The sequence below is a fragment of the Orbicella faveolata genome, unplaced genomic scaffold (genome assembly GCF_042242905.1).
Source record: "Orbicella faveolata isolate gen_17 unplaced genomic scaffold, um_ofav_v1 contig_25, whole genome shotgun sequence".
In the NCBI taxonomy this organism is placed as follows: domain Eukaryota; kingdom Metazoa; phylum Cnidaria; class Anthozoa; order Scleractinia; family Merulinidae; genus Orbicella; species Orbicella faveolata.
The window spans coordinates 27,203,768-27,229,288 of record NW_028301553.1 but is presented as its reverse complement, the minus strand read 5'-3'; the positions used below and the strand labels follow the sequence as shown (position 1 = coordinate 27,229,288).

General features: G+C 37.8%; 2 protein-coding genes across 2 annotated transcripts; one reads left to right on the top strand and one right to left on the bottom strand.

The window, feature by feature from the left end:
* Positions 1–237: 237 nt before the first annotated feature.
* LOC110043669 (acid-sensing ion channel 2-like) lies at positions 238–14,066 on the bottom strand. The gene is made up of 7 exons (XM_089293068.1): positions 13,169–14,066; positions 11,460–11,680; positions 10,000–10,156; positions 8,038–8,100; positions 7,094–7,274; positions 2,988–3,079; positions 238–2,143 (listed from the first exon to the last, which is right to left on the bottom strand). The coding sequence occupies exons 1-7, from the start codon at positions 13,743–13,745 to the stop codon at positions 2,031–2,033; spliced, it is 1,404 nt and encodes a 467-aa protein (XP_089149194.1). The 5' UTR covers positions 13,746–14,066; the 3' UTR covers positions 238–2,030.
* A 3,737-nt stretch (positions 14,067–17,803) lies between these two features.
* Positions 17,804–25,448, top strand: LOC110043670 (acid-sensing ion channel 2-like). Its single transcript, XM_089294962.1, has 7 exons — positions 17,804–18,904; positions 20,867–21,087; positions 21,697–21,853; positions 22,386–22,448; positions 22,594–22,786; positions 23,728–23,819; positions 24,394–25,448. Exons 1-7 carry the CDS (start codon positions 18,259–18,261, stop codon positions 24,501–24,503), a joined length of 1,482 nt encoding a protein of 493 aa, XP_089151088.1. The 5' UTR covers positions 17,804–18,258; the 3' UTR covers positions 24,504–25,448.
* The last annotated feature ends 73 nt before the right edge of the window (positions 25,449–25,521 follow it).

The following is a 25,521-nucleotide window of genomic DNA, read 5'->3' as shown; positions in this document are numbered from 1 at the left end:
TGTGTACAATGGATAAATGCCTTATTTTCGGTTCCGTAACTCCTCGATACAGTAAAATCAATACTGAGGTCCTTTTGGCCCGCTTCGTGTCACTTGTTTGTCACTTGTCCACTGCTAAACCAAACAAGTGTAATATAAAAAATTGGTCTGTTACAATCAACATAATTCAAATCATCTCTTTTGAAAACTGAAAGCTACAAGTACAAAATCTTTTAACAAAATGGATCTCAAATGGTATAGGTTTAAATTACATTGTATTTAGAATAACAGCACGTTTAATCTAGATGTGATGTTTATTGTAATAATGTGAGTCATATCTTGGGAACTGTATGCACCATGCAGATAACTCTACGAGTGGAGGGAGTGCGCTTATTAACAGAATCTTATAACCAGGACTCTCATATTATACATCAGAAATGTAGTGCCCTACATTTTCATGTATACAGTTGACTCCCGATAACTCGAACCCTCGCTAACTCGAACCTCCCGCTAACTCGAAGTAATTTTCATTTCCCTTCAGGCCATTTTCTATATAATTTTACCCTCGATAACTCGAACTTCCGATAACTCGAACCTTTTACTATTTCTCCTGAAGGTTTGAGCTATCGGGAGTCGACTGTACATGGGAAATTACTAAAATTACGCCTATTTATTCTTACAGCATAGGTACATGTGCACTATAGCTCTGGTGGCTTGCGTTCCGACAAAGATTTCTGAAAATTGTTGTTATCCAAGTGTAACTGAATATTATCATTCAATACATTTTTTTCCATCCTTTTGATTTGCCGAGAGCCACTACGTGACCTGCGAAGAAATGGTCTGCTCATTCGTAGCACCGTCTTAATATTAATGTGTTTTGTTGCAAATAATGTTCTGCTCACGCGTAATTGTAACCACGCGGTCGTGTGAAAAATTGCGGATCGCTTCAATGAGCTGTCAGAGAGTGATTTATAGATAAAATCAAACTTGGTGATCGAATAATAAAACAATTCTTGAAGTCGGTTTTTGCAAAGTATCATGATTTGTTTGTGTCTCAAAATTCAATTATTTTTAAATAATACACTGACATATCACGATATTTTGCTCAACCTTGTCGAAAAACAGCTCATGTTGTTATTGTGCTTGACCATTTGGGTAAACACAACTGATAGCTGTACTGTTGTGTATAAATTAATGCTTAAGTTCTGGCAAAATTGTCATTAATAATTAAAGCATAGTTAACCAGAAGCCAACCAAATCTCTGAAAGCACCAACTAAAACATCAAGGAAAATTGATGCGGGTGATAGGTTAATATTATTTTTTACAATAACTGCAGAAATTCTCGCGCGCTCATTGGCTAATTGTTATTGTCAATAAGCGGACAGACACATGAATTAATAATTTATGCGATGCGTCAACCAGCGGATCCACTCGGCTATCGCCTCGTGGATCCACAGCTACTTTAACAATGTTATGAAGAAATTCATGATCAATAACCGGACAGACGCATGAAAAACTGACGTCAATTTGTTAAATTGATTGCGGCCACTCCCTATGGAAAAACATGCAATCACTTACGAAGTACACCGGAATTAAGATCTTACAATCAATTTCCTAAAAATCACAACTACTGACTATTGAAATGAAAATTTCAAGGAAGTTTGCCTGTAGTAATTGTCCAATTATTAGAGACCTTTAGATTGGACTACGAGTACGAGTAAGATTTTCGAATTTCAAACCAGTGACGTTTCCAGAGCCCTCGCGATGTCTGTTTGTTTGCCTGTTTGTTTTGTTTTGCTGTTTCTGTTGTTGTTGTTGTTGTTGTTTCATGTCGGTCACCATTTAGCAATTAGATTATTCGCTCTCGAGTTCTATTACGCATAGAACGGCATTCGTTAATGTAGAACGCAAGTAGATTTATCCTAATTGAGAATATATCTATCTTATCACGCTGCGAAAACTTTCGTGAAATTTTAATAACTGAGAGGATGCGGCGATTGAGTGCTCTTTACAGAAGGGCTACAGCTAATATAAAATTGGTGTGAGAACGTTATCCAGCTCTTCCAAACCGTATTTTCAAAATGGTGAATATAACGTCACAGAACTCCAAAATGGTCAAAATACTGGCACCAATGCAAAGGCCAAGTTGTCCGCCTATTTCACCTGACAAACAGAAAAAATAAATAAATAAATCCACTTGTGCAACTTATTCCGAACTAAAAACGGACAGATAAGCGTTAGTATTAATAGTGTCTCTTAAATTAACCTTTTCGTAGCTTGAGTATCTTTTTTGTCGTTTAATTCACGACATGTGTCGACTCATCTAGAATGGACTGTCCACGTATGTCTAAAGCCCGCTTAACAGTGCCGGCCATTCTTAGACCCTAGTGGGGTTTTGACCTAAAAACTAACTTAAAAGGAGTTACCTAAATTATTATACATTGAACTCACTATCTCTTTTCTGAATGGCTGAAAGCGTACAGTGAATTTTCGAAATCAGCGCCTGTGACGTCATCTAGCTGCAGATTATACAATAATTATGTCAAGGACACTCAAGGTCACGGGTAATCGTGTCGTGTATGACCGCGGTGCATAATTTCTGAGGGTAATCATGTCAAGTTCGCGCGTTTTGTGTTGCTTTCCGTCAGTGAAGAAACAAATACATGACTTAGATTCGGTTTTTGTGATATCCAGAATAAGCAAGGGCTCGGTAAAGGTTATCAGCCTTAGCCCTCGGCTTCGGCTGATCACACCTACCTCGACCTTGATATTATTCTGGATATCAAAAGAAAAACCTCATTCAATAACTGTTTAGAATAAGGCCAATATGGAGGACTAACTCCTTTACACTTTATGCCCTCTTGGTACATCTTAACTGATTCTAATTACCACGTGGTGCAGCCATGGAGTCATGAAAGAGTATACTTTTCTTTATCTGCATCTGGATTTATGTTTGCAGAACTTCCGTTTGGCTGGAAGTCAGAAACTATTCGTTCCCAACACTTACCAAGCAGACTTTCTTTACTGTAAGCGGGTTGTTGTTCGAGCACAAACATGTTCAGGTCTTGAAAATGCACGTTAAGTTCTAAGAAGTTTCCACTGTTGCGAAACAAAAGAAAGAAAATATGTCATAACGTGATGAAAATTAGAGAGGGAAGACGCGCTTCGAAGTTACTTACGGTAGCCTAACTTTATAGGGACCTTTAAAGGAATTACGTCACGGTTTGTGCTCCTTGAAACGTTAAGCCTAAATTTTTCAAGTTCTTCGTTTGTGATCTGTTTCAATCTTCTCCATCCTTGACTATCTTTGTTTCTTTGTGGTTTATCATTACCTGTTTGATGTGTTCTTCTATCTTAGAAAACTTCTTTTCCAGGGTTCCTTTAATTTAAAACTAATTTTGTACGTGACAAAAGTAACTCAAAATGCCGTGACTGAGCTCTCTAGTTATCAACTTCAGATTCATTAATTTAATCCTGGAAATGCCTGTTTTAAAAAAACGAAAACATGATATCTCCAGAAATGATAAATAGGGCACTTAGGGAATCGTTAAGACAACAGGAAAAAAAGCCTAGAATAAGCCTTTTGTGGTGAAAGTATCTATTCAAGGTTTGACGATTTATCAAATAGACAGGCGCTTATATCTGGCTTTCCATAGCATAGTCACTGCATGAAGTGACTACGAGGATTTAGCTCCTGTGAGGGATACCGTACATCCTAGGTAATCCTATCCTAGCAACTGGTATGCTGTTCTGACAATAAGCCATATTCGTTTTCTCGGTATTGGACTGGAACTAGCTTGCAACTGAGGCTAACGCGGGCAGTCTTTTCAAATGCAAATCATATTTATCTCTCTTTTTTTGAAAAAAAAAAGAGATAAAAACGATATAACCCATGCATAAACCTCCGCTGCAAGCTAGTTCCAGTCTAATACCGAAAATACTAATATATTCTATTCGTCTTCACTCTTTTAATGCGTTCGAAGAACGCAAGCCTAATTTTGACCTGTGGCTTTCCAGAGTTGTTTTTCCTGTGCACGGTTATAGGCCGAAAAAAAAACCACAATCCTGTAAGGACACCAAAATTGCCACCCCGCTTGATTTTTGCAGGGACATGTGCAGACATGTGATTACACGTGATGAGACATGGGGCGAACATGTGAGCATGTAAGCAGGCCATGCGAGCTCGTCTTTGCGCTGGATCTTTCTTTGACTATTCAGTCGCCGTGGGCTTCGCTATTTTGTGCTCTCAGCGTTGGATATTGGTGAATATAAACGCTTCGACGGTAGCATTTATCGAAATCTGAGGGAATTGTCCTTGTTTAGTTTCTATGTTAACGAGCACGACTTTGAATCGGCTTGGCTTTGGAATGTTTATAATTATAGGAAACCAGCTATATTTTGTTGATTAGTTCCAGTCGCGACAGATACATGTAGCTCAGTCTTTATCCGGTGAGTGTGCCTGAACCAAGGAACGGCAAATTATGTAAATGCTGTTTACTTTATTCATCAGGCGAAATACTCGAATAAGTCGCACGGAGTTTGTTTTACGCTGACGATAAACGAGCACACGATTGCAAATCTTTGCTTATATTTGTGCTTCCAGCTTAGAATAATGTATATAAAATATACTTTTTCAAATTAACTCTTACGCTTAAACATTACCAGTTATGTGAGAATACTTAGCACGAAATTAGCACGAAATTTGAGTCGACGGAAACTGGTGCTGTCACGCAACCAATCAACAAATCATAGTTAGCACAGGGACCTCTTAAACGGGCATGAATGGATGGATGGATGGATGGATGGATGGATGGATGGATTGAATGAATCAATGAATGGACTTTGACACTATGATATATCTGTCAGTAAAACCTCGGTTGTCTATTTTTGGCAATAGACAGAGAAAGTCAGCTAGTGTAACCATTTATTATATATATATATATATATATATATATATATATATATATATATGTATATATATATATATATATATATATATATATATATATATATATATATATATATGTCTGGATTTATGAAAACGGTGTTAAAGACTGAATCAGGTGTTTTTTGATTTTTTTTTTTTTTTTTTCATTTCTTTGTTTTTGTTTTCTGCTTTCGCTATGACAGCAGCTTGTAAATCTTACCTAGCATGAAATGTAGGAACTCCTTGCCGCATGTTTCATTTATTTAGGTATTTTTTTTCATTATTTATCGACCCTCCCCCCCCCCCCCCCCTTTTTCAATTTGCGTTAAGTTTAGCCCAGGCTACACTCGCCTGAATTCAGTTCGCGCGGTGACTCTGACAAGGAGCGACCGATTAGCGTTCTGTATTTGCTGTCTAAAGGAAGTCTGCCCGAGGACATCATTAAGTCCAATGAAGGCCCAAGTCTAACGATTTGCTAGTAAGCGTCGTCCATTATCGTACCTGAGGCGGGCCTGAGGACATGTGTAAACTGTACGGGTCACATTTAGTCCCGTAACAGAAGGCCGTTTGCCCTGTGGCGATAATGTTGTGCTTGCTTTAGACAGCAAAAATCTTTCGCCACATCAATTTAGGGCTTAGACGTGCAATGGACTAGACATTTCTAGCTGCTGTTGGCGTCATTTGCTTTGAACTTTGATGTAGCTAAAGACTTCGAAAAAAAATCTGTTGAAATCTGGATGTGCCATTCCGCGCTCGACAAAATTGAAGTACATCCGGGACATTGCTATTTGCGAGCAAAACATGGCCACGAGGAGAGAGAAGAACATGAGTTCAAGCGCTGATCGTGAGTAGAATTTCCTTGTTTTATCAATTTTAGGCGTTCTCGGCTTAGCTAAGTATCAGAACTGTCTGTGATTCGCTAGCGCGGAAGAAATTTATTTGCGTGGCTTCCGGGCGATAATTGACGTAACGACAACATGTTGAGTGTTCGCTTACTGCTAACTATGGCCTAGTTTGTCTGAAGTTCAATCGATTCTCGATGTAGGAAGCTCTTGTTCAGTCCATTTAGGACGATGCAGGCCTTTAGAAAGCGATAGATTAGCTCTCCGCCGCGGTTTTGATATCTGTACGTTCGTGTTGATTTAGACTCCAATTTCATGTTAAAAGCACTCTTAATTAAATTGTACAATTCATGATTCAACGAAAAGACGGTGAATTTAGTCTTCCTGGCTTCAAAAGGCATACAGGAGAGTTACTTGCTGTTATTTGAGCTACGATAAGCCTCGTGGAAAGCTAGCTCTAGGACAGAATTGTAGCAAGTTAGATTATCAGTGACAAGTCAAATTCTATGGCTATGTTTTTGCGAATCCGGTCAGATATTGAAATGAAATGTCACGTAACGGCTACTTTTTGGCTGAAATATAGAGGTAAATAACCGATTCCACTGCTTACCATGCTCTTGTTAGCGTGACTGGCTAATTTAACCCACAGTAAAGACATAGTGAGGTCATTTAGGTGAAATCGCAGAGGTTAAGCCTGTCTAAATTAGTGCCGCGGCGAACCAAATGATCAATTTAGCTCTAATTTAGTTTTGTTTGGCTCGTTCGACTCATTTTGCAGCGACTTTAAAGACTTGTATAGGCATGGTATGGACTCTATTAAGAGTACACGAGGTAGATAGCACTCTCGGTGCGACATGGCCATATTTATGTACATTTTCTAACCGTTTTTTCAAAAACATGCCCGCTATTTTGGTGCAAAGTCTTTAACACGGTTTTCATAAATTCAGACATATATATATATATATTAAAGTGACGGCGTCGAACGCACTCTCATAATCTTTGATTACCACTAGTATTTATTTATAGAAAGGGGCACAGTGAGAGTAAAGTGATCCCAGCCTATCACTCGATACTGACTTAGACTAATGCGCTAAGATTACTCCTCTGTGCCTCTTGTAGTCTCAGAACCCTTCAGGGGCCTGGGTAACGAATAATGTCCACTGGAATTTTTTATTAGCCAATAAAAATCAACAAATCAAAACCACGTGCAGCCCGGGACTATTTACCTTTGCCCCGTACCCTCTGTGGAAACACCAATTTTCCGTGTTTTACTCTTAGTATGGAACGAGGCGCTTTCTTACCATGCAGGCCCTTTAACATGATAAAATTATTTATAATACTTACGAGACCATCGAAATGAAATCTTTTATCTCTTCTTCTGTAGCATTTTTGACATTCACTCTTATCATTTCCTCTAGAAAGATATGGCTTGGGAAGGCAGCGTAAGACAGGACAGCTTTAAAAGACGTTATCTCACAGGGAACCGGACACTTGCAGCGTTCCCCAAAGACCTTATAGAAATCTTCTGCAAAAGAAAGCGAGATCAAAAACATATCATTCCAGTGTTTCTTTCTGCAAGTTGAACTAGTCTACTTTGATCATACTACTCCCCCCCAACCTCCCCCCCCCTGCCCCCTGGGTACTATGGCTTTCAACTGATAGAATTGTGTGAGCGAGGCCGCACGGGTCATATCGACCAAAACAATTATTCGAACAGGTTTTTCGTAATGAATAACCAAGGTATACCTGTACGTGTTATCAGCCGAAGAAGAACGCTCGACTAATGAAAAAAAGTCCCTGTAGATATGGACCAAGTTAGAGAGAGATATATAGGGATTGAGACTTCAATGTATAATAAGACAAGTTTTGTAGTCTCCCGGGCTAAGTGAGGTAGACACTTGTAGATTATCTGTTTTGAAAGTGTTATCGTTGATATAACACTGACCACCAGCAAATCCGCAAGCATACATTTCCTTACACATTTTTGCTCGAATTCTTGGGCTGTGTAATTATGGAGATAAAGGCAAGAAATAAACATGGCGACTGGTTTATTTACCCATAATTCTTAGCGCACGAAGACACAATGCTCATAAGACACGATGCTCATAAAAACGTACATAAAAATCTCTAAATCTAGCACACACAGTGTCGTTAGCACAGGGACAAATATGCAAAAATTTGGCTTTCCTTGTACTTTATAGGCTGTGTAAGGCTCATTGTGGTAAAATGTACATCCACCATCTTTTTTTCCTGCAAAGGATTGTTTTGTGTGAAACGATGCAACCTACCGTATTCACGAAAGAGGCAGGTTGCCATTTTGTGTATACCACATACTTCGGCGTTCGTTTCAGCTAAAAAAAAACAAAAAAACTGTTCAACACAACTCAATAGCATTCAACAGGAGAGCTTTAGCTTGCTTTTGACCACACAATAGCTGTTCATGTAATATATCAAACATGAAAGATCGTGGTTGACCACATTTCCAAACACCAAGAGAAGAGTTGAAAATACGACGCGCAGCGGAGTACTTTTGACGAACTTCGAGGTGTTTGGAAATGTGGTCAAACTCTGACGTCTTGAGAATTTGTTATATCTTCTCAATCGAAACCAATACTAAGGAGAAAACGGAGAAATAAAATCGCAAAAATCTATGCTGATTAAGATTAGATATCCAAACACTGTCACGGTCATGATTTACTTTGTTTAAACATGATAAATTACTAATGATTTTGAGAAGATGAGTTCCGGAACGGCTTAAAATCAATGTATCTTCTTTGACTCCTGCGTAGAATTGGCACCTGTCTTCCCTGATAAACAATGTTTGCTTCAACTTGAAGAAAAATCGGGAAATTAAACACCGCTAAAAGTATCTTTCAAATTCCCGGACATTATCCGTGACTTAAGCAAAATGTGCAATGATGGGGAAATCTAGAGCATGTTCATGAGAAAACCAGACAGAACTGGGCAACAGGTGATACAGCTTAAATCACCGATTTCGCTCAAACTTGCAGAAATGTTGGGTTTAGTGAGTGAATGATTACCGCGAAAAAGTAAGTCAAAAGGCTTTATTTCCATCAAGTTAGAGGGGACCCGTGCAAAAATGGCCATTTCTCATTAATTTATGCATATTTAATTAGCTCTCTTTGGTTTATAGTTTCTCTTCTACAAGAAAGGTTATATTATGTGAAAATAAAATCCATTGAATCATATTCTACAATTGTCAGTCTCAAAGCACAGATATTCATTTGAACAAGACAATTTGATTTCTCTCAAAATACACGTTATTCTAACATGGATAGTGAGAGCAATCACTAAAATTCTCAAAAAAGCCATTAAATGTTTGAGGACTTCAATTTTTTTTTCTGTGCTGGCGTAATCTTTACATAGAACATTACGAACTTTGATGCCCTTTCAAAGTGTTCTGTTTTAGTCATCTTTTCGTTTGATCGACGCGCGTCAATGAAAAACAAAACAAAACAAAACAAAAAACAATATCCATTGCCGTCCCGCTTTCACCATTAGAGATGTCAACAGGTTTTTCAACTGAAAGCTACTTAAAAGGCCGGCCAAAATCAAGAGCGAGCCGTAGCTGCTGCTTTTTATACAGATTTCGTCCAAACCCAACCTCGGAACATTCCGCCATCTTTGAGAATCATATTTCTATACAATTTGTATCACCATACATGACGTGCCTATTGAATTAAAGGAAGATCACCACTAACTTTTCAACGTCAAAGATGGCGGAGTGTCGGCGAAGTGTTTTATGGTGGGTTTTCACATGGCCTTTCTTGTTGTACAAATACTAAACTAAAGACCGGCAATTAATTAAATAAGCATAAATTAGTGTAAACTGGTTATTTTTGTTAACTTGAAGGGAATATAATCTTTTGACTTACATTTTATCCATAATCACTCGCCAAAGCCAACATTTGTACCAAGTTTGAGCGAAACCGTTGATTTCAACTGTATTACCATCTGCATGGTTTTCTCATGGACACAGTCTTAAATCCTTCATGGGTAAGGAAACCATTTTAACAGCTCCGAGCGCCAAGGATACAAACATATATATTTGTTATACTATACTCTTTGTTGTTTATGTTTTTGTTGTGGTTGTTCTTTGTGTTGTGATTGTTGTTGTTATTGTTGTGGTTGGTGTTTTCGTTGCTGTTTGTACTGCTCACTTTATCGTTGTAGTTATCGATGGGATTTTTGTCGATGTCGTTGTTCTAAGTCGACAAGCTGGTACTTACCAAGAATCCTCACGTCCCTGCAGCTACATTTTTCAACCAGGTATTTTGAGTGGCACGCCAGCATACACGCAGGCGTTGTATATTTACTGTAACCAGGAAGGTGTTCGATGGCATGGTCTGAACAATTCGTTTCATAGGGATGCCTCAGGTTATGAACCTTAAACATTGAATCAATATAGACAATCATTCAACAGTACTTGTATTTCCTGAAGCATGTAAAGAGAGCATCTAAAGTGTAAGGTGCTTCTCACATACAAAGGAAGTACGTCGAAAGAAACAAGCGAGAGAGGAGAGACCGGGAAAGGGTTGGAGGGAGAGAAGGGGAGACTGAGGTCGGAAGGAAAAAAGGCAGGAAGAGAGACAAAGAAGGTTGGAAGGAAGGAAAGAAGATTAATATGGTTGGCCATTTGTTTCAAAATTACGACAGGGTATACGCGGGTTTCTCTGCTGCTTATACTTGTTAACAAACCTTACGTATGGAATTTGGAGCAGAAGCAGATAGACCAGGACAAGACGTTTTGCACATGCAGCTAAAGACAGGAATTGCACCTTATTAAAGTTAGAGCTAACCATTTCCAAGTCAGCGCTAACTTAAGCTAACCGAAACGCTACTTAGGCTAACCGGAGTGCTGTTCAGGCTAACCAAAGTGGTATTTAGGCTAACCGGAGTGCTGCCTAACCTAACCGTAGTGATACATAGGCTAACCGGAACACATTTTAGTGTGATGCAATTCCTGTCTTTAGCCGCAAATCATTTTAACACTGCCGCCATATTGATGATTTCGAGTTAAAGTAATTTTCGTTGCCACCAAACATGAACAAGCCATTCCGATAAAAGTCACTTTCCGTTCTGGCATACACAATGTAATTTGCGTATTTTAGTACGCGTAGATATGGGTCCTTGTTGGACGCGTATATTTGGGCATTTATTTCGTGTGCATATCCCCGCGCTTGGGTTTACGACAATATATGACCATATAAAAATGCGTAAATACGCGATCTAAATAGCCGTGTATATGAGCTTAGAGCCCATACGTAATGTATGTAAACAAGTATACGCGGCAGAGAAACCCTCGTACACCCTGTCGTAATAGAATTCGAGTCTTAAAAGAAATAATACTCTGATACGAGTAGTTTACATTCAGACCACTTAGTCGCTTATCAACTTTGAAACAACTTGAAGATGTTAGAGGTAAATTAAACGTTGATGTGGGTTTGGGAAAAGTTAACGTTTTGGGCGTAAGCCCTTCGTTGAAGCAAAATGTTCCAGCGAGAGGCTAAACCAAAGTACGAAACACCGGCTTTTCGCAAATTCGCTTCAGTGGTTAGTTTACTAAATCAAATTCAGAATGATAATCAAATTGGTATTATCTTGCCCTACGACATAGATCAGAGCTTTCTTTAAGAACAATTCATTTTGTTATTTTGGCACTTTGAAATGAAGTGTTAGGGACTCGTACCTTTTCTTTTCTGATTGCTGCAAGGGTGCTTGTTCCTGGAGCCAAAGAGAAACCGAGCTCCTCAACCGTCGGTGGTGTCTCGTGATGATGAATAAGAACCTTAAGGCCTGCTTGAGAGGTCCAAGATCCATAATAGTCAAACTGTTGAATATTTAACTTCAGGTTCAAGCCAAACTTGGCGCCTGCATGGTTGACTGTTAAGATTTGTCGACCATCTTTACCTAGAAAGAAAAGGTTTGTATTATGACGTCGCTTTAATTCAAATAGTTTCAACAAGCTCCTACAATTGATGAATTAACGAATCAGCTGGTCAATCTTAAAATTTGACGCTTACCTAGTTTGCATGCACCTTGACCGGCAGTTTACGGTCAGGTTTGCCCGCACTTGCTTTTAAAATTTCATACATCCCAATTTTATAACTTAAAATTTTATACATACAAAATTTTATAAAATGTAAAATTTTACGCATCGAAAACTTGTGATGTTAGTATTATGTGTAACGAAACCGTAACAGTGATGATGACGGATTTACCGTCAGAACATATGTGATTAATAAGTTTTACGTTTTATGTTCTTACTTTAGAACAATTTTAACATGTGTACAAATTTATGTATCTTATGTAATTATCTATTCATTTATTATTATTATTATAATCATTACCGTTGTCGTTGTCATTGTCATTGCCATTGCCATTGTCATTGTCATTGTCATTGCCATTGTCATTGTCATTGTTATTATTATTATTATTTGAGTGTTCACAATTAGTTTTCCAAGCTAAATTCTCAGACTTTTAAATAAAGTTCATTCATTCATGCCCAGATTTTTTAACAAAGTTGTTTTCTTTTTAAGAATTTGTAGAGGTCCTCGGACATTTTCCCAGACAATCTACGATGACAAAATTAGCCCAGCAAAACGAATGCCATACTGATGTCATACCACACACACAAAAAAAATCAGTGCAACATGCAGTTTTTGCTTGAGCAAGGAAATTTTACGAATATCATGGACTATAGCAGATGCTGACATAACCTAAACATAATAACTTAAGATTGTTGAGAGTCAGAGCTGTGCTAGACATTTTAATAAGCAAACAGAATTGATAGGTCGTTATCACCTGCAATTTTTGGCCGACTTTGAATTGTAATTACAAATCTAGCCCCATACAGAGAGCTACATTGTTTTCTTTTCTTCAAGAAAAATACAAATAATTTAAATTTGGCATGCTTATCAGGTGTATTTAGCAACTAACTAAGCTTAATCAGTGTGGGAAAAAAACACAGTTAACGAAAAAAGAAGCGTTGACCTTTTTCGGTTAAAGACATATACATATATGTACACTGTATATTACTTAAATTTCACAGATTAGAATTGACGTATATAGAGGCAAATCTTTAAATGCATCCACAAATGGTATTAATAATTGATTGAGAAATTACTGCTCCGAGAGAAGTAATGAAATAAAAAAAAACTTCGATTTTTCGTTCAACATATTTAAAGAAAATCAGAAAATTGTTACATTTGTCTTCTCTGGAATATTTTATAATCTACCCGATCACGTTCATCTACATTTCATGTTGAAGTTGACAACGGGATATGTTTAACTTATTTAGTATGGAGGAAAACGTTAGAAACAGACAAACAAAAAAAGCAGTTCTTGACTCCTGGAATGCGTTAGTAGAAAATGTGTGAGTTGCGATTGTTATCTTACCTGAGTTAAATGTGTGACACAGCCCCATAGTTGTTAAAATGGGTGTGAAATTTTGATGGCCACATCTTTCGCCTTTCCACGAACAGTCAAATAACATATCTTGGATTCCATGTCCAGCTTTCAGGTAAATTTCGAAGACGTCTAGGTCCTTGTAACGACTCCAGTCAGTGGTGTCGTTAATTTTTTCTCCAGCTTTGCTCATCAACACCTGATCTGTGATTTCTGTAAAATTGTGCTTCTCTACCAAAGACTTCCTCAGCATGTTAAAATTGCAAATAGTGACAGCTGGAAACTCGGGTTCCTGTTCGAATACAAGCGTTGTCTTTGTCGTGACACGGAAACTGAGATATTTCGTCAAAAGCACCGAGGACTGATATGAAAAGTACCCAACTCCAACCAAAAGGAACAAAGTCCATATAATGCGGCGAAAGGTTGTTTGACTCGAAATTATACAATGCATGCCGTGGAGAGTGGAGTTTTCGACGAAGTCCCTCCATTTTTGCTTTATAACTGCAGATTTGGAAGGCTTTTCGGTCCAATTAACGCCTTCCTTATACAAAGGAAGGATTTTGCTCATGGCGGTTTTCAAGAGTGGATTTGATTCATATATCTTTGCTTTGGAATTACTTTTGACGCACGAGCGGCCTTTTGCGATATTAATACGATAGTTTGTTATCACTCTCTGGCGTCACTTGTGTTAATTGGATTCTTAAGTGAAATCAACGTAGGAAGGCAGATGCCTGCAGATTCGTCGTTATTTTTTAATAACCCATTTTAATTAAGGCCACCGTACATGCAGGTGGAAAAATGTCTTCAGGTTCTTGGTTAACTCCGTTAACTTTACGTTGGTTTTGGCGAGAACGTAACCGCGAATAGGTGGGAAAAAAGCGAAAAAAAAAAAAAACATTCCAGTTAGATTTACTTATCAGCATGCCACGTCGACTGTGTGCTTAAGCTTCTTAATTTAGACGTGCCTCAATGAAGATTGCTATTTAAACAACAGACTTGTTAAATGCAAATTCTTAATGTCTTATAATTCTGTCATGGAACTGGCATAAAATCCAGAGGTAGGGAAGATGTCCTTACTAGCATATGCACGATCTGTGAAGAATATCTTCTTTTTAAACAAATTTGACTGATGGATTTCAACTTACTTGTGGCAATAGTTTTGCGTTAACTAATTATAATAGCCTGGGTCGAAAATGAAAAAGACCCTGCTGCAAGTCTTGAAGTAAGTAATTAAGAGCCAATTCCTCTAAATATCGAGAATGAGATGACAGTCGTAAAATTTCGGATTTCTTCATATTTTGCCCAAATAACCTCTATAGCGAGTTGATATCGAAAATACCATTCAAAGGTCCCGAAGCGCTTTAGTGTTTTCGAAATCGAGGAAAATTCGAAAATCGCCATTTTAGCTGCCTGCCGCAGCCGAAAATGGCTGAAAATTGTGCATTTTCTTTTCTCTCGTACAGATCAACGCCATTTTTATCTATCAATATACTTTGGATAGCTCATAGGGCATGTCTTGCTGTTTCTAAAGCAGTAATTTGATTAGCAAAAGCTCCAAGTGTTACAATATTTTAGGCCGATACAAGTACCTTCATCGAAGCTGTGAGCGAGAGGGCAAACTTTAGCTAATTTCGATACCATCAAAAGCTCACTGGTACATTGAATTTGAAGTCGAAACTAAAATTTTCTGATAACCCATATTTCTATATTCTGTAGTGCGAAAGTCTTTTCCGCGGCCCGAAAAAAGCACCCCGTCGAGAGACATAAACGTGGGATATATTTTATTAAATTCGTCATTCATGAAACCAACATGGAACTTGGTCAGCGATCCTCATCAAGAACAAAAAATAAGCGAATGGAAACATTTTTTGTCAATAAAGATGCTTGAAATTTGTTTTTCACAAGGCTATATTCCTTTTAAATTGACAACATGATTAACTTTGGCAAACATTTAGTTAAATTAAAATACACGCTGCTTTTGGTACATTGTAATGTTATGCAAATTTAGTTCGATCACCGCCACGTGCATATTCCCCGAAAGTGATTTTCCTTCCGCCTATGTTTTCTTTTTTGAAGGTGACAACTGTAACACATATTAATCGTTCATTATCGGCAGTTTTAATTTTTGTGGAAGACCCACAGCCGAACCTGACTTCAAGAAGAAGACATTCTGAAACGTGTAGCTTGGGTAAAAAATCGATTACAGTTGCATCCATCATGTTTGGCGTAAATATTCGAGCACAACCATTTCATGTAAACAGTACACTCTACTTTAAAAATAATAACAGTCTTATCGCAGCATTTCTTGAAATCCTAGCCTGAGATCAAGCAATAATAACAAAGCGCGAGCAGTTGGCGAAACTTCATGATCAACTGTGGAAAAGTTCTGGCATAAACAAGATGATTCAACCTTTATATTTCTTGCCCGCGTCCCTGCTTCTTCACTGTGCATGCATGGATTCGGATGAAGACTCGGCCTGCAAATAAAGTCATGTTGCCTATGTTGCAACCAATAGCTGTAGTTGAGGTTGTATAAAACTGTAGTTTGCTTCTCTTGACCCAATTAAGTCAACCACCCTATGGGGCGTTTTAACATGGCGTCAAGGCAGCCATATTGGTGTTCCAAAACAATGACACGGCGGCCATCTTGGTGTACAAAACCAATCCTGTGGGAGTTCAACTCTTTTCTCATGTAAAAACTTCCCTTTGTTCCAATAAATTTGCACAAGTGCTGGCCACGTGAGTGAAAACGCTCTATAATGTAAAGTACAATCTTAAAAGTACAGAACTATTGATTCTTAACAATCAGATGGCGGGATCGACTTTTCGAGTTTTTTTTTTTAGCAGTATTGCAGAATAATGTCTTTCTAGCTTTCTGAGAAAATTGTGAAATCCAAACTGGCGGATCCAAGATGGGCGACGCAATGACGCCACTTGACATAACAAACCTTTTCAACTCGTGTAGAGCACACTAAAGGCTTTCTGTTGAGCATAAAAATATTTTGAAAAGCCGTCATTTTACCGAATCGAAAATTACGTCGCAAGAAGGATATTATGAAATTTGGATGATATCGATTTACCACTATAACGAAATAAATTCTATATGTTCCTTGATACACTTTTTCTTTATAAGAACATTGTTTTTCTGGCCGACGCTGAATATGCTTATTTTTCTGCCGATTTTCGGTTGAAAATATTCTTGTGAATATTCTTAATTATAGCATATGACATTTCTGTTTTCGATTGTATTTTGCTGTCTGAGGGGTGTTAAAGTAATTTTGGAGCCACATTACAGTCATCTTATTTGATATGACGCACATAACTTCTTTCAGAAATGTTATACACGTTATTCCAAAATGGCCGCCATTTAAGTATTCTTTTGTTTACTTGCAAATTAGCCCTTTTTACCTCCTTTTAACTCGAAATATTTTCCCTTAAATGAGGCATCAAGGGTTCATTTTCAAGTAAACAAAAGAGTACTAAAATGACGGCCATTTTGGAATAAGGTGTATTAGTATCGAACACACGGCTGGTGCTGGTTTTGTTGATTTTTGGCTAGTTTTGCAGTTTAGAGGGAATAATTTTATAGGATTTAGTTTATATCATATTCTTTTCGCAATCTTAGCCTCGGGTTTATTCTTAAAATTTTCTTAATATTTCACAAATTTCAGCCTCGATATTGTTATAAAACATATTCTTATAAACAAGAAAAAGTGTACCGCCAATTTTCTACTGTGATGCTGATTATGTCCTAAATTTATTGCAATATTTCAGCCCGGTAGTAAATTAATATCAAGATATATAACTTATTGCATCATAGAAATAAACTGATATCAAAGTAGAATTTACTTCATCATGGTAGTCTGAATAATCTACTAACTGTAATGATGATGTTAATTTACTACCCCGCAGTAAATTACTCCTTGATATCAATTAATAATGCAGTGAAGTAAATTTTATCTTGATGTTAATTTTCTGCCATGATGATGTAAATTTTACCTTGATATCAATTACTACCCTATTGAGTTTTTCTACCGTGATCACAGATGGCCCAAGCTCGCAACTGAGCGTCCTTCCCTGTACATAAAGTGGTTCTCAGCTTATGCAACAGTAGAAATATAAGGATTTGTATGGGAAAACAGTTATATTCTTACGCCTAAAAGAGTAAGAAAGGGTATGTATAAAAATAAACCTACCTTTCTTCAGGTGAGTATTTCCTCGTTTCGAGTAGGTTTCTAGGTCGATTTATGGAAATTTAGGAGGTTTGTAGTTTCACTGCTTTCTAACCATGATGCCGCCGCGCAAAGAAGGTAACCGTGCAAAGGAAACATTAATTCGTTGATAAACAATTATCTTGGCGTGGGGTTGCGTTAAGAAGTTGCTCCACATGAGATCATTATTTGCTGTTAACTGCAGTCTGTGAGCCAAACAGAAAGCCAAAACTACAATAGCCTAATTTGTGAATTCAACAAGTCATTTATTTTGAAGTCATCATTTTTTTTTTTAACTCTAGCTTTTAACATGGTCGATACAGAATGGAAAATTGTCGAGCACTTAATTTATTGAATTAAAAGAACGCAAGAAAAAGAGTGAAAATGCACTTTTTTGTTCTGATTTTTGTTTGGTTTTTTTTAAAATCATTTCCAGTTTTAAGAACTCATCCATTAACAGCTTGACAGTTATATGACTTGGAAAATTATTTCACTGTGACTTGCCGAGAGCAGGTTAGTTGTTCGTTAAGTTTTAAATTTGCTCTGCAGAGCAAATTAACGTGCGCCAGTTGGTAATTTTCTCAGTCTTACTATATATTTGTAACCGTATGAAATCTTGAGCAATTAGTTAAGGATTTACACTTCGACTGATTTTTGAAAATTATTTGATAAGCGAATTTTCAAATATCACTCGGGGTGTAAATCCTTCAATAATTGCCCTCGGCTATGCTTTTATCATGAAATAACTTGCGCAAATATCTCGCCTGGCAGGGTATTATTTAAAAGGGTTGCATTTAAATAATAATACCATAGGTTGTACCTTGGGATTTGGTGAAGATAAACAGTCCGGTAGGTGAAGAGGGCGCTAAAATGGAATCAGAAATAACACAAATCGAGCTAGACAGAACTGATGAAGAGAAAGAAACTAACAAGGCAATAAAATCCAACAAAGTTGAACCCGAGAGTAGAGAGACGGCATCTCAAGACCCAACTACGTCAGTTGCAATAACAAAGACCTGGCGCGTGTTTGTTGGATCTTCCACCCTTCACGGTCTTCAGTATGTGTTCACCAGCCGAACGCTGGTACGTCGCATTCTCTGGGCTCTGTTCCTTGTTGCCGCAATTGTGTGGTTTTCGTTTCAGTCATCCAAGCTTTTAAGGAAGTATTTCAGTCATCCTGTGACTACAAAAGTTTCGTTAGTGTACGAAGGTTCTCCGGAATTTCCAGCGGTCAGTATTTGTAACTTTAACCGATTCAAAAGGTCTGTTATTATGGCAAAAGGGTACGACCAGCTTTTGAATCAATATGAGAGGAAAGTATTCGGATTGAACACCGAAAATTACACCGTAGACTTCGGTGAGCACCATAACTTTAACTTTACGGAATTCGATTGGCTTGCGGGGCATCAAATTAACGACACTTTACAGGTTTGTGTCTGGAGCGGATCGTTTTGTGATTACAGGAATTTCACGCCCGTACTGACTTCTATGGGCCTTTGCCATACCTTCAATTCAGGTAGGTCTGCAAGCCGTAACTTCCTAGATCAGTATTCTGTTAGAAATTGCATGAATTACATATTAAATGAAACGTTTCTTTATTGGTTAGATGGTCAGGCAAAAGTTAACATCTACAGTGTATTGTGTTTTGTGTACTGTCAAGGAAAAATAGTGAACGAAACGACCAAACACAGAAATGGTCAAAATAATGTTCAAATGTTGCTGTTTATAGTGGTTATAGTTTATAGCGCTTAGCTACACCTAGCTAGCTCACAGGCATGCCACTTAGACTGAAAGTAACAAATACATCAACTAAATATAATAGGCTTCAAAATCTCAACTGGCTGGAGGCAAGACCAGTTGACTATTTACAAGCATGACCGAGAAGTTGAACTAGGGTCTACCGGGAAACAACTCAAGCTTAGCTAGTGGTCTCCCGGATTTCAAGTCCTTAACCACTCAAGGGTTTTGTCGCACTACATAACCGTTTCCCTCTATAACTATGATTTCATCCAATTTTGAAATACGTGTTTCTAACAGTTTCCCTATAGGGATAAATAGCAGGGTAATTGCATATAACTTTCCTTTTATTATAAATAAGCCATCTTTTTGAACGACGTCAAGATTAACACGAAAGTTTGATGTACAGTGTTTTATCAAAAAAAAAAGCAATTATGGAGAAACAAAACGTTCCTTGTCCCATTTTCAGTGCACAAAGGATTCACTTTGGCAGTGAGCATAAAAAAGACAGATTGTGTTTGCCTTTCACTTTTGTTTTGTTTTTGTTATTAATGAGTTGACTCCGGCTGAATAAACAAAAAATAAGGTTCTACATGTATGCTGACATTTTAATTTGGCTACAGAAGATCTAAATGGAAACTTTCCATTTAGACGTTTGAAACATGACAGCACAACATAAAAGTTATAATAAGTTACTTTCTAAAATGTTACTTACGCAGAGGATATTGCATGTCCGCGCGTGGACACGAATTTTATCTTCGAGCGTTCAGCTCGATATCTCACGAGTGAGCGCAGCGAACTCGTGAGATATCGAGTTGAACACGAGAAGATAAAATTCGTAACCACAAGCGGGCATGTAATATTTTGTTTATTATATAAACATGCTAATGACGAATATTTTACGATTTTCCGAAGATTTCCGAACACTTTCCGAAGATTTCCGAAGATTCTCCAAAAGTTGTGCGAAGGCCAGACAAACGTTTCCGAACATTTTCCGAAGATTACCGAAGATATCCGAGGAAGATCAGATGATGTTTCGATCACAGCAACACATCTAAGTTCAGTTTAAGCGATTATCATGTTAGTAACCATGGCGACACTAATATCCTCACACGTGAAAGATAAAAATAGTATCTTCATTGCGCGCGGTGAAGATATGAGTTTTTAGTAAAAGGAGAAATCTTGGTATTTCACTAGTGTTTATATAATAAAATGAGTTACTTTTTAAAATGTATCTTGGTTTCAAAACCAGGAGGGCAACACTCAGGGAAAGTAAATAATCATGAGTGATGGGAACGTTTCCTCTCCAATAGAGAGAAGAGTGACCAAAATCGCGTACTTTAGCGTCATCTCCAGCTGAATTTGAACTCACGTAGGCCACGTGTAATCAGCATATTAAGGACAAACACTTTGGTGAACATTACAAAGTAATCGACTGAGCTTAATTCAGACTTAGATGGTCTGGCAGCTACTGAGCAGTTGTGCGAGTGGATGAGCTATTGATGCACTCGCCGATTAATTCTCTGTAACTTAACACCTTACCATTGAAAATTACTTCGGAAAAGTAACTGACTGAGCCAGAGCACTTTCTGTTCAATTTTATCCCACAATTTCTAAGATTCCCTAAAACCCACTCATTAGGGGGAAGTCCATTTAAAAGTAACAACCTGTTGAACAAACGGCCTGCTACAAAAGTTTGGTTGATTTAAAACCGTACATTGGTATTTTCATTTTTTTTAAGGGAAGGATGGTGAGAGCATATTGAAAGTGAGGCAGGCTGGCTCGGCATTTGGACTTCAGGTCACATTAAACGTACATCGACAAGAATATTATGGTGTAACTTCGTCTCAAACAGGATTCAAGATTCTCATTCATCACCAGGGAACACCACCTATGGTTTCTCAGCTTGGTTTTGCAGTGGGTCCCGGTACGAGCACATTTGCCGCAATACGTAAACAAAGGGTGAGGAATTATGTAACATTAGATCGGTTTTCAATTCAGTGTCGTAAAACCAAAACCAAAGTAATCACTCTGGCCAATCATAAAAGACACAGACAATACAATGAACCAATCAACACTCGAAGCAATTACATGTAGTTGACGCAAAGCGCGGGAAAAGAAAACACGTGCCAGGTAGTCATGATTGGTTTTGGTGTTATACTTCTGATTGGATGAAAAAGTGGCGCGAGTTTTTTAAGCCAATCGTGTAGCGTAGCAAATGCAAAACCAATTACTTTTGACACTCAATTGCTCTATTGCATGACCAGCTCTTTATTTCTAACTATTACAAACTACTTTTTCAGTTCTGCAATCGCTAATGAAAATCGAAGTTCTATTGCTATAACATTTTTTTGAAGTTTTATTTGCGTTTATGACCTCTAAAATCGATTGGAACAATCTTGCTTTGCAAAGCTATTTGTGTCTTAGGTAGAGGTTTGTGTTCACGTTCAAGGTCTAAGTACTTGCTAGCCACAAATCGATGCAAGAAAACGACAGATGCAAAGGTCCTTTTTAAGATAAGGCTTTACTGATTGGAAGTAAATCTTCTCACAGTTTTCCTTCTTTTTTTAGGTTCTCAACCTTCCTAACCCTTACGAGAGCAATTGCTTTAACGAAACTTTCAGCATTATTCCCGGTTATCCGAAATACACAATTCCTTCCTGCATGTTGATTTGCCAGACTAAGTTTGTGATTGAAAAGTGTGGATGCAGAGAAGCAGGAATGCCTGGTAAGTTTCTCAGAAGGTTGCTCGTATCCCATGTTAAAAATCTAACACAGACTTTAAGGATGTAATGTAACTTTCAAAGTGTTTGGTGGTACAAGATAAGACGATACAAATCTCCTCTCTTCGAGTTATTGTACGTTGTCCTCTCGATTCCTTCCTTCTTCCCTCCTTCCTTGATCTAAATCTAGCTAGCACGTTAAATTGGCAATGGTACATACATACATACACTTTATTTCCTCTCGAACTTTTACTGAAGTAGCTAAAATTAGCTAATATCTTCGATAATCTAAATATAACAAAATGCAATACAATACAATACAATACAATACAATACTATACAATACTGTAATATCTTTCGCTTAAAATCCGCAAAAGTAGAAGTTCTAAGCGAGTCCGGATTTGAAGAGAGTTCCATAATTTGGCAGTTAAAAATTAAAAAGAATGCAGTTGGTGTGAAATGATGACGCGTCTTTTTCTCTTTTTGTTTTTTTGTTTGTTTGTTTTTTTAATTTTCAATCTTTTTGTTTTTGACCAGATTTAAACAATACCAAAGTGTGTGATATCAACGAAGCAGCAGATTGCTTAGTGAAAGAAAAAAGTACGTAATAAGAGTAATTGTTTGTTTCTTTGTTCTGTGTCAACTTTCGGAAATCCAAAGATACTTCGATGTAATCAAAAAAAGATATGTCTCCGATGTTCAATATATGCTGTCAGTTGCCATCTTCGCGTACTGTATCTTTCAGATAACTTTTACATGCTGAAAGACTACCAGTGCGACTGCCCAGTGCCATGTGATTCGATAACTTTCAAGCCCGCCCTTTCCTACGCTGCTTTTCCGAGCAGCAGCCTTGTATCAAGTGTGGTTAAAAACCTCTACCCGCCGAACTCACCGATGATAACACCAGAAGTCATCAAAGGTGCAGAAGAATATATGAGGTACGTGCTCGAGTCCAGGAAAAGTGGGTGAATTATTCCACTAGAACTTTCAATGGGCACATGAAACAACCCATTATTACTCCGAGAGACCACTTTTGGCTTTTAAAATCTACATATCTACGCATGCCGACAACCATGCAGTCACCGACGCTGCTACCTGCTACTGCTACCACTAGTACTACTAATCCTATCTCCCTCATGTCGGAGCATTTTTTACTTCGCTTTTATAAACATTGTTCCCATGATCTGCATTTAACCAGTCTTTCAAATATCGCTGGTTAAAAACAATTCCACATCATTTTTTTTTGGTTTTATAAAGGTCCGTTTACATTTTTGTCGCGCATTTTTGTCGTGCCGACTTTGCAGCTTTCAAATTGCGCTTATCAATGAGTGCGATTTATCTCCGCGACTCGCCGAAATCGGAAAGCAACCTACGAAACGCGTTCACTTTGAGCAGCAGTTTCGCTTCGTTTTCGACAAATCTTATAAAAATCGCAAAGAAACTCAGGTGAATTACAATTTCGGCGCGTCAAAAGTTGCATTCAGTTGCGCGACAAGAATCGCCCGTGTACAGGATTGCTCTCTTTCCTAAAACTACATGCGCTGCGAAGACGTTTTGCATAACGCAGCCGAAAACCGAAACGATAGCGTAGTGTTCTTCTTGCACGTCATAAAGTCACTGGTGAAAAGAAGGCAAGCCTCCAGTCTCACAATATATTTGTGGAACACAGGAGCTCGGTGTTGAAATAATCGAGCCTAGATCCTCGTTTATTTTGGAACAGGAAGCTAGGAAGCTAGGTGAAATTTTTAGCAATGTGAATTTGGTCAAGCGGTAAGAGCTCTGGTCTAGAAATACAGAGGTTAAGCCTGGGCTGTTACGAACAGTATAAGATTACCATCAACTAGTGTTTTCAGTTTTCCTTGTTACTTTATTTCAATAGTCAGAACAATGTACAACTCCATATATACTTCCAAGAACTGAATTACCAGCTTATTCAAGAGATACCAGCTTATGATTCAGAAAGTCTGTTAGGTAAGTGGGTTCATTTTAAATAAGCCTTGTTAGTGGATTCATTGTATGTGAGTAAAACTCATCAAGAGATTCCTCTATACGAGCTGAGCTTACGTCATTGCTTAGTCATATGTCTTACTGCCCCATACTGGCCTTACTAATGAGATTGAGCTCTTGGATTGCGTCATCCGTTGATTCTCTGATTTCACTTGGCTTCTTGCATGTCGAATTAAGAGATTATTTACAACACATTATGAGCCGATAAAGTGCTCTACCAGATGAGCTATCAAGTCAAATGGGAACTGGTCATGCTGTGAGTTTGTAATATACCCGTAGATCATGACGACACAAGTGGATATATGAAATATCATATATTTGAACTGCGGACAAAGATATGAAGACATGATTGATTTTTCAGGTTTTAATTTCACAACGTACTGCCTAAGTTGTGTGTATAACTGCGATGATCAACAATGTCTTCATATCTTTCTCCACAGTTCAGATATATGATATTTCATATATTCACTTGAAACTATATAACTCTTACTAATTTAATTAGAATTTAAGGCCTTCTCTTGTATGTTTTAAATTTTAGGTGAAATCGGTGGTCAAGTTGGCCTCTGTGTTGGCGCCAGTCTGCTAACGGTGCTAGAGTTCATTGACGTCATATTTTCTATGATTAAAATACGACTGGGATTCAGGTGAATTTGCAAGAAGTTCGGTGGCTGGTGTTCAAATATAGCATGATAGTACAGTCAAACCTGTATTAGGCGGACACCCTCGGGACCCGGGCTAGTGTCCGCTAATAGAGGGTGTCCGCTGAAAACAGGTTCCCTCAGAATTCGTCTTAAACGGGTCATTAATATCCGTCAGTATTGAAAGACTTTGGAAGGGTTTAAATAGCATTCTCGTGAACGGTCGATAACTCTGAAATACCGTACCATATTTCCATAAACAATGACAAGTAGATGAGGTAAGGCGATTTAAGTATACAGCAACAGTATCTAAATTAATCGAGTCATGTGAAGGTTCACAAAATCAAACAAGAACGAGAAAAGTACTGTAGAAACAAGCCTGAATAATAAAATATTGCATTTCTGTGAAGCTGAGTTTGTTGGCAAATTTAAATGACCGATCTATTAAAACGTGGACAAAAAAATCATGCCTTCTCTTTGCAGTGTCCGTTTAATACAGGTTTCTAACAATAGACCATAAAAGCCAAGTTTAAGGTGTTCGCGACCTCTTAATAGAGGTGTCCGTTGAGTACAGGTATTTTTTACAGTGAATGTGCGAAAGAAAAAATGGGACTTGCATCGCTGTCCGTTAAATAGAGGGTAGCCGCTTAATATGGGGTCAACTTAATACAGGTTTGACTGTATATAGAAAACGCAAATGCAAAGGAAATTTTTTTTTTTCATTTGTGGGCTTGAAATCAGCATGAAATATTTCACTAGTTACAGTTGGTTTTCTAGTGTCTCTACTGACACTACAAAGTTTTAGTAAAAGCGGGATTCTAGCACTCAACCCAGATCCCTAAATATGCTTGTGGTTGTGGAGACAATGAGAAATGACAGAACAGCATTTTGTTTTAGCACGAAAAACTTAAAATACTCCCATTCTCAAAGAGTAATAAATGCTAGATCAGACTCCAAGTTGCTGTTCGACTTGTACCTCTATATTCATTTGCCTCTCCCTCGTTTTGTGAAAGCGCAATGGCCCAATG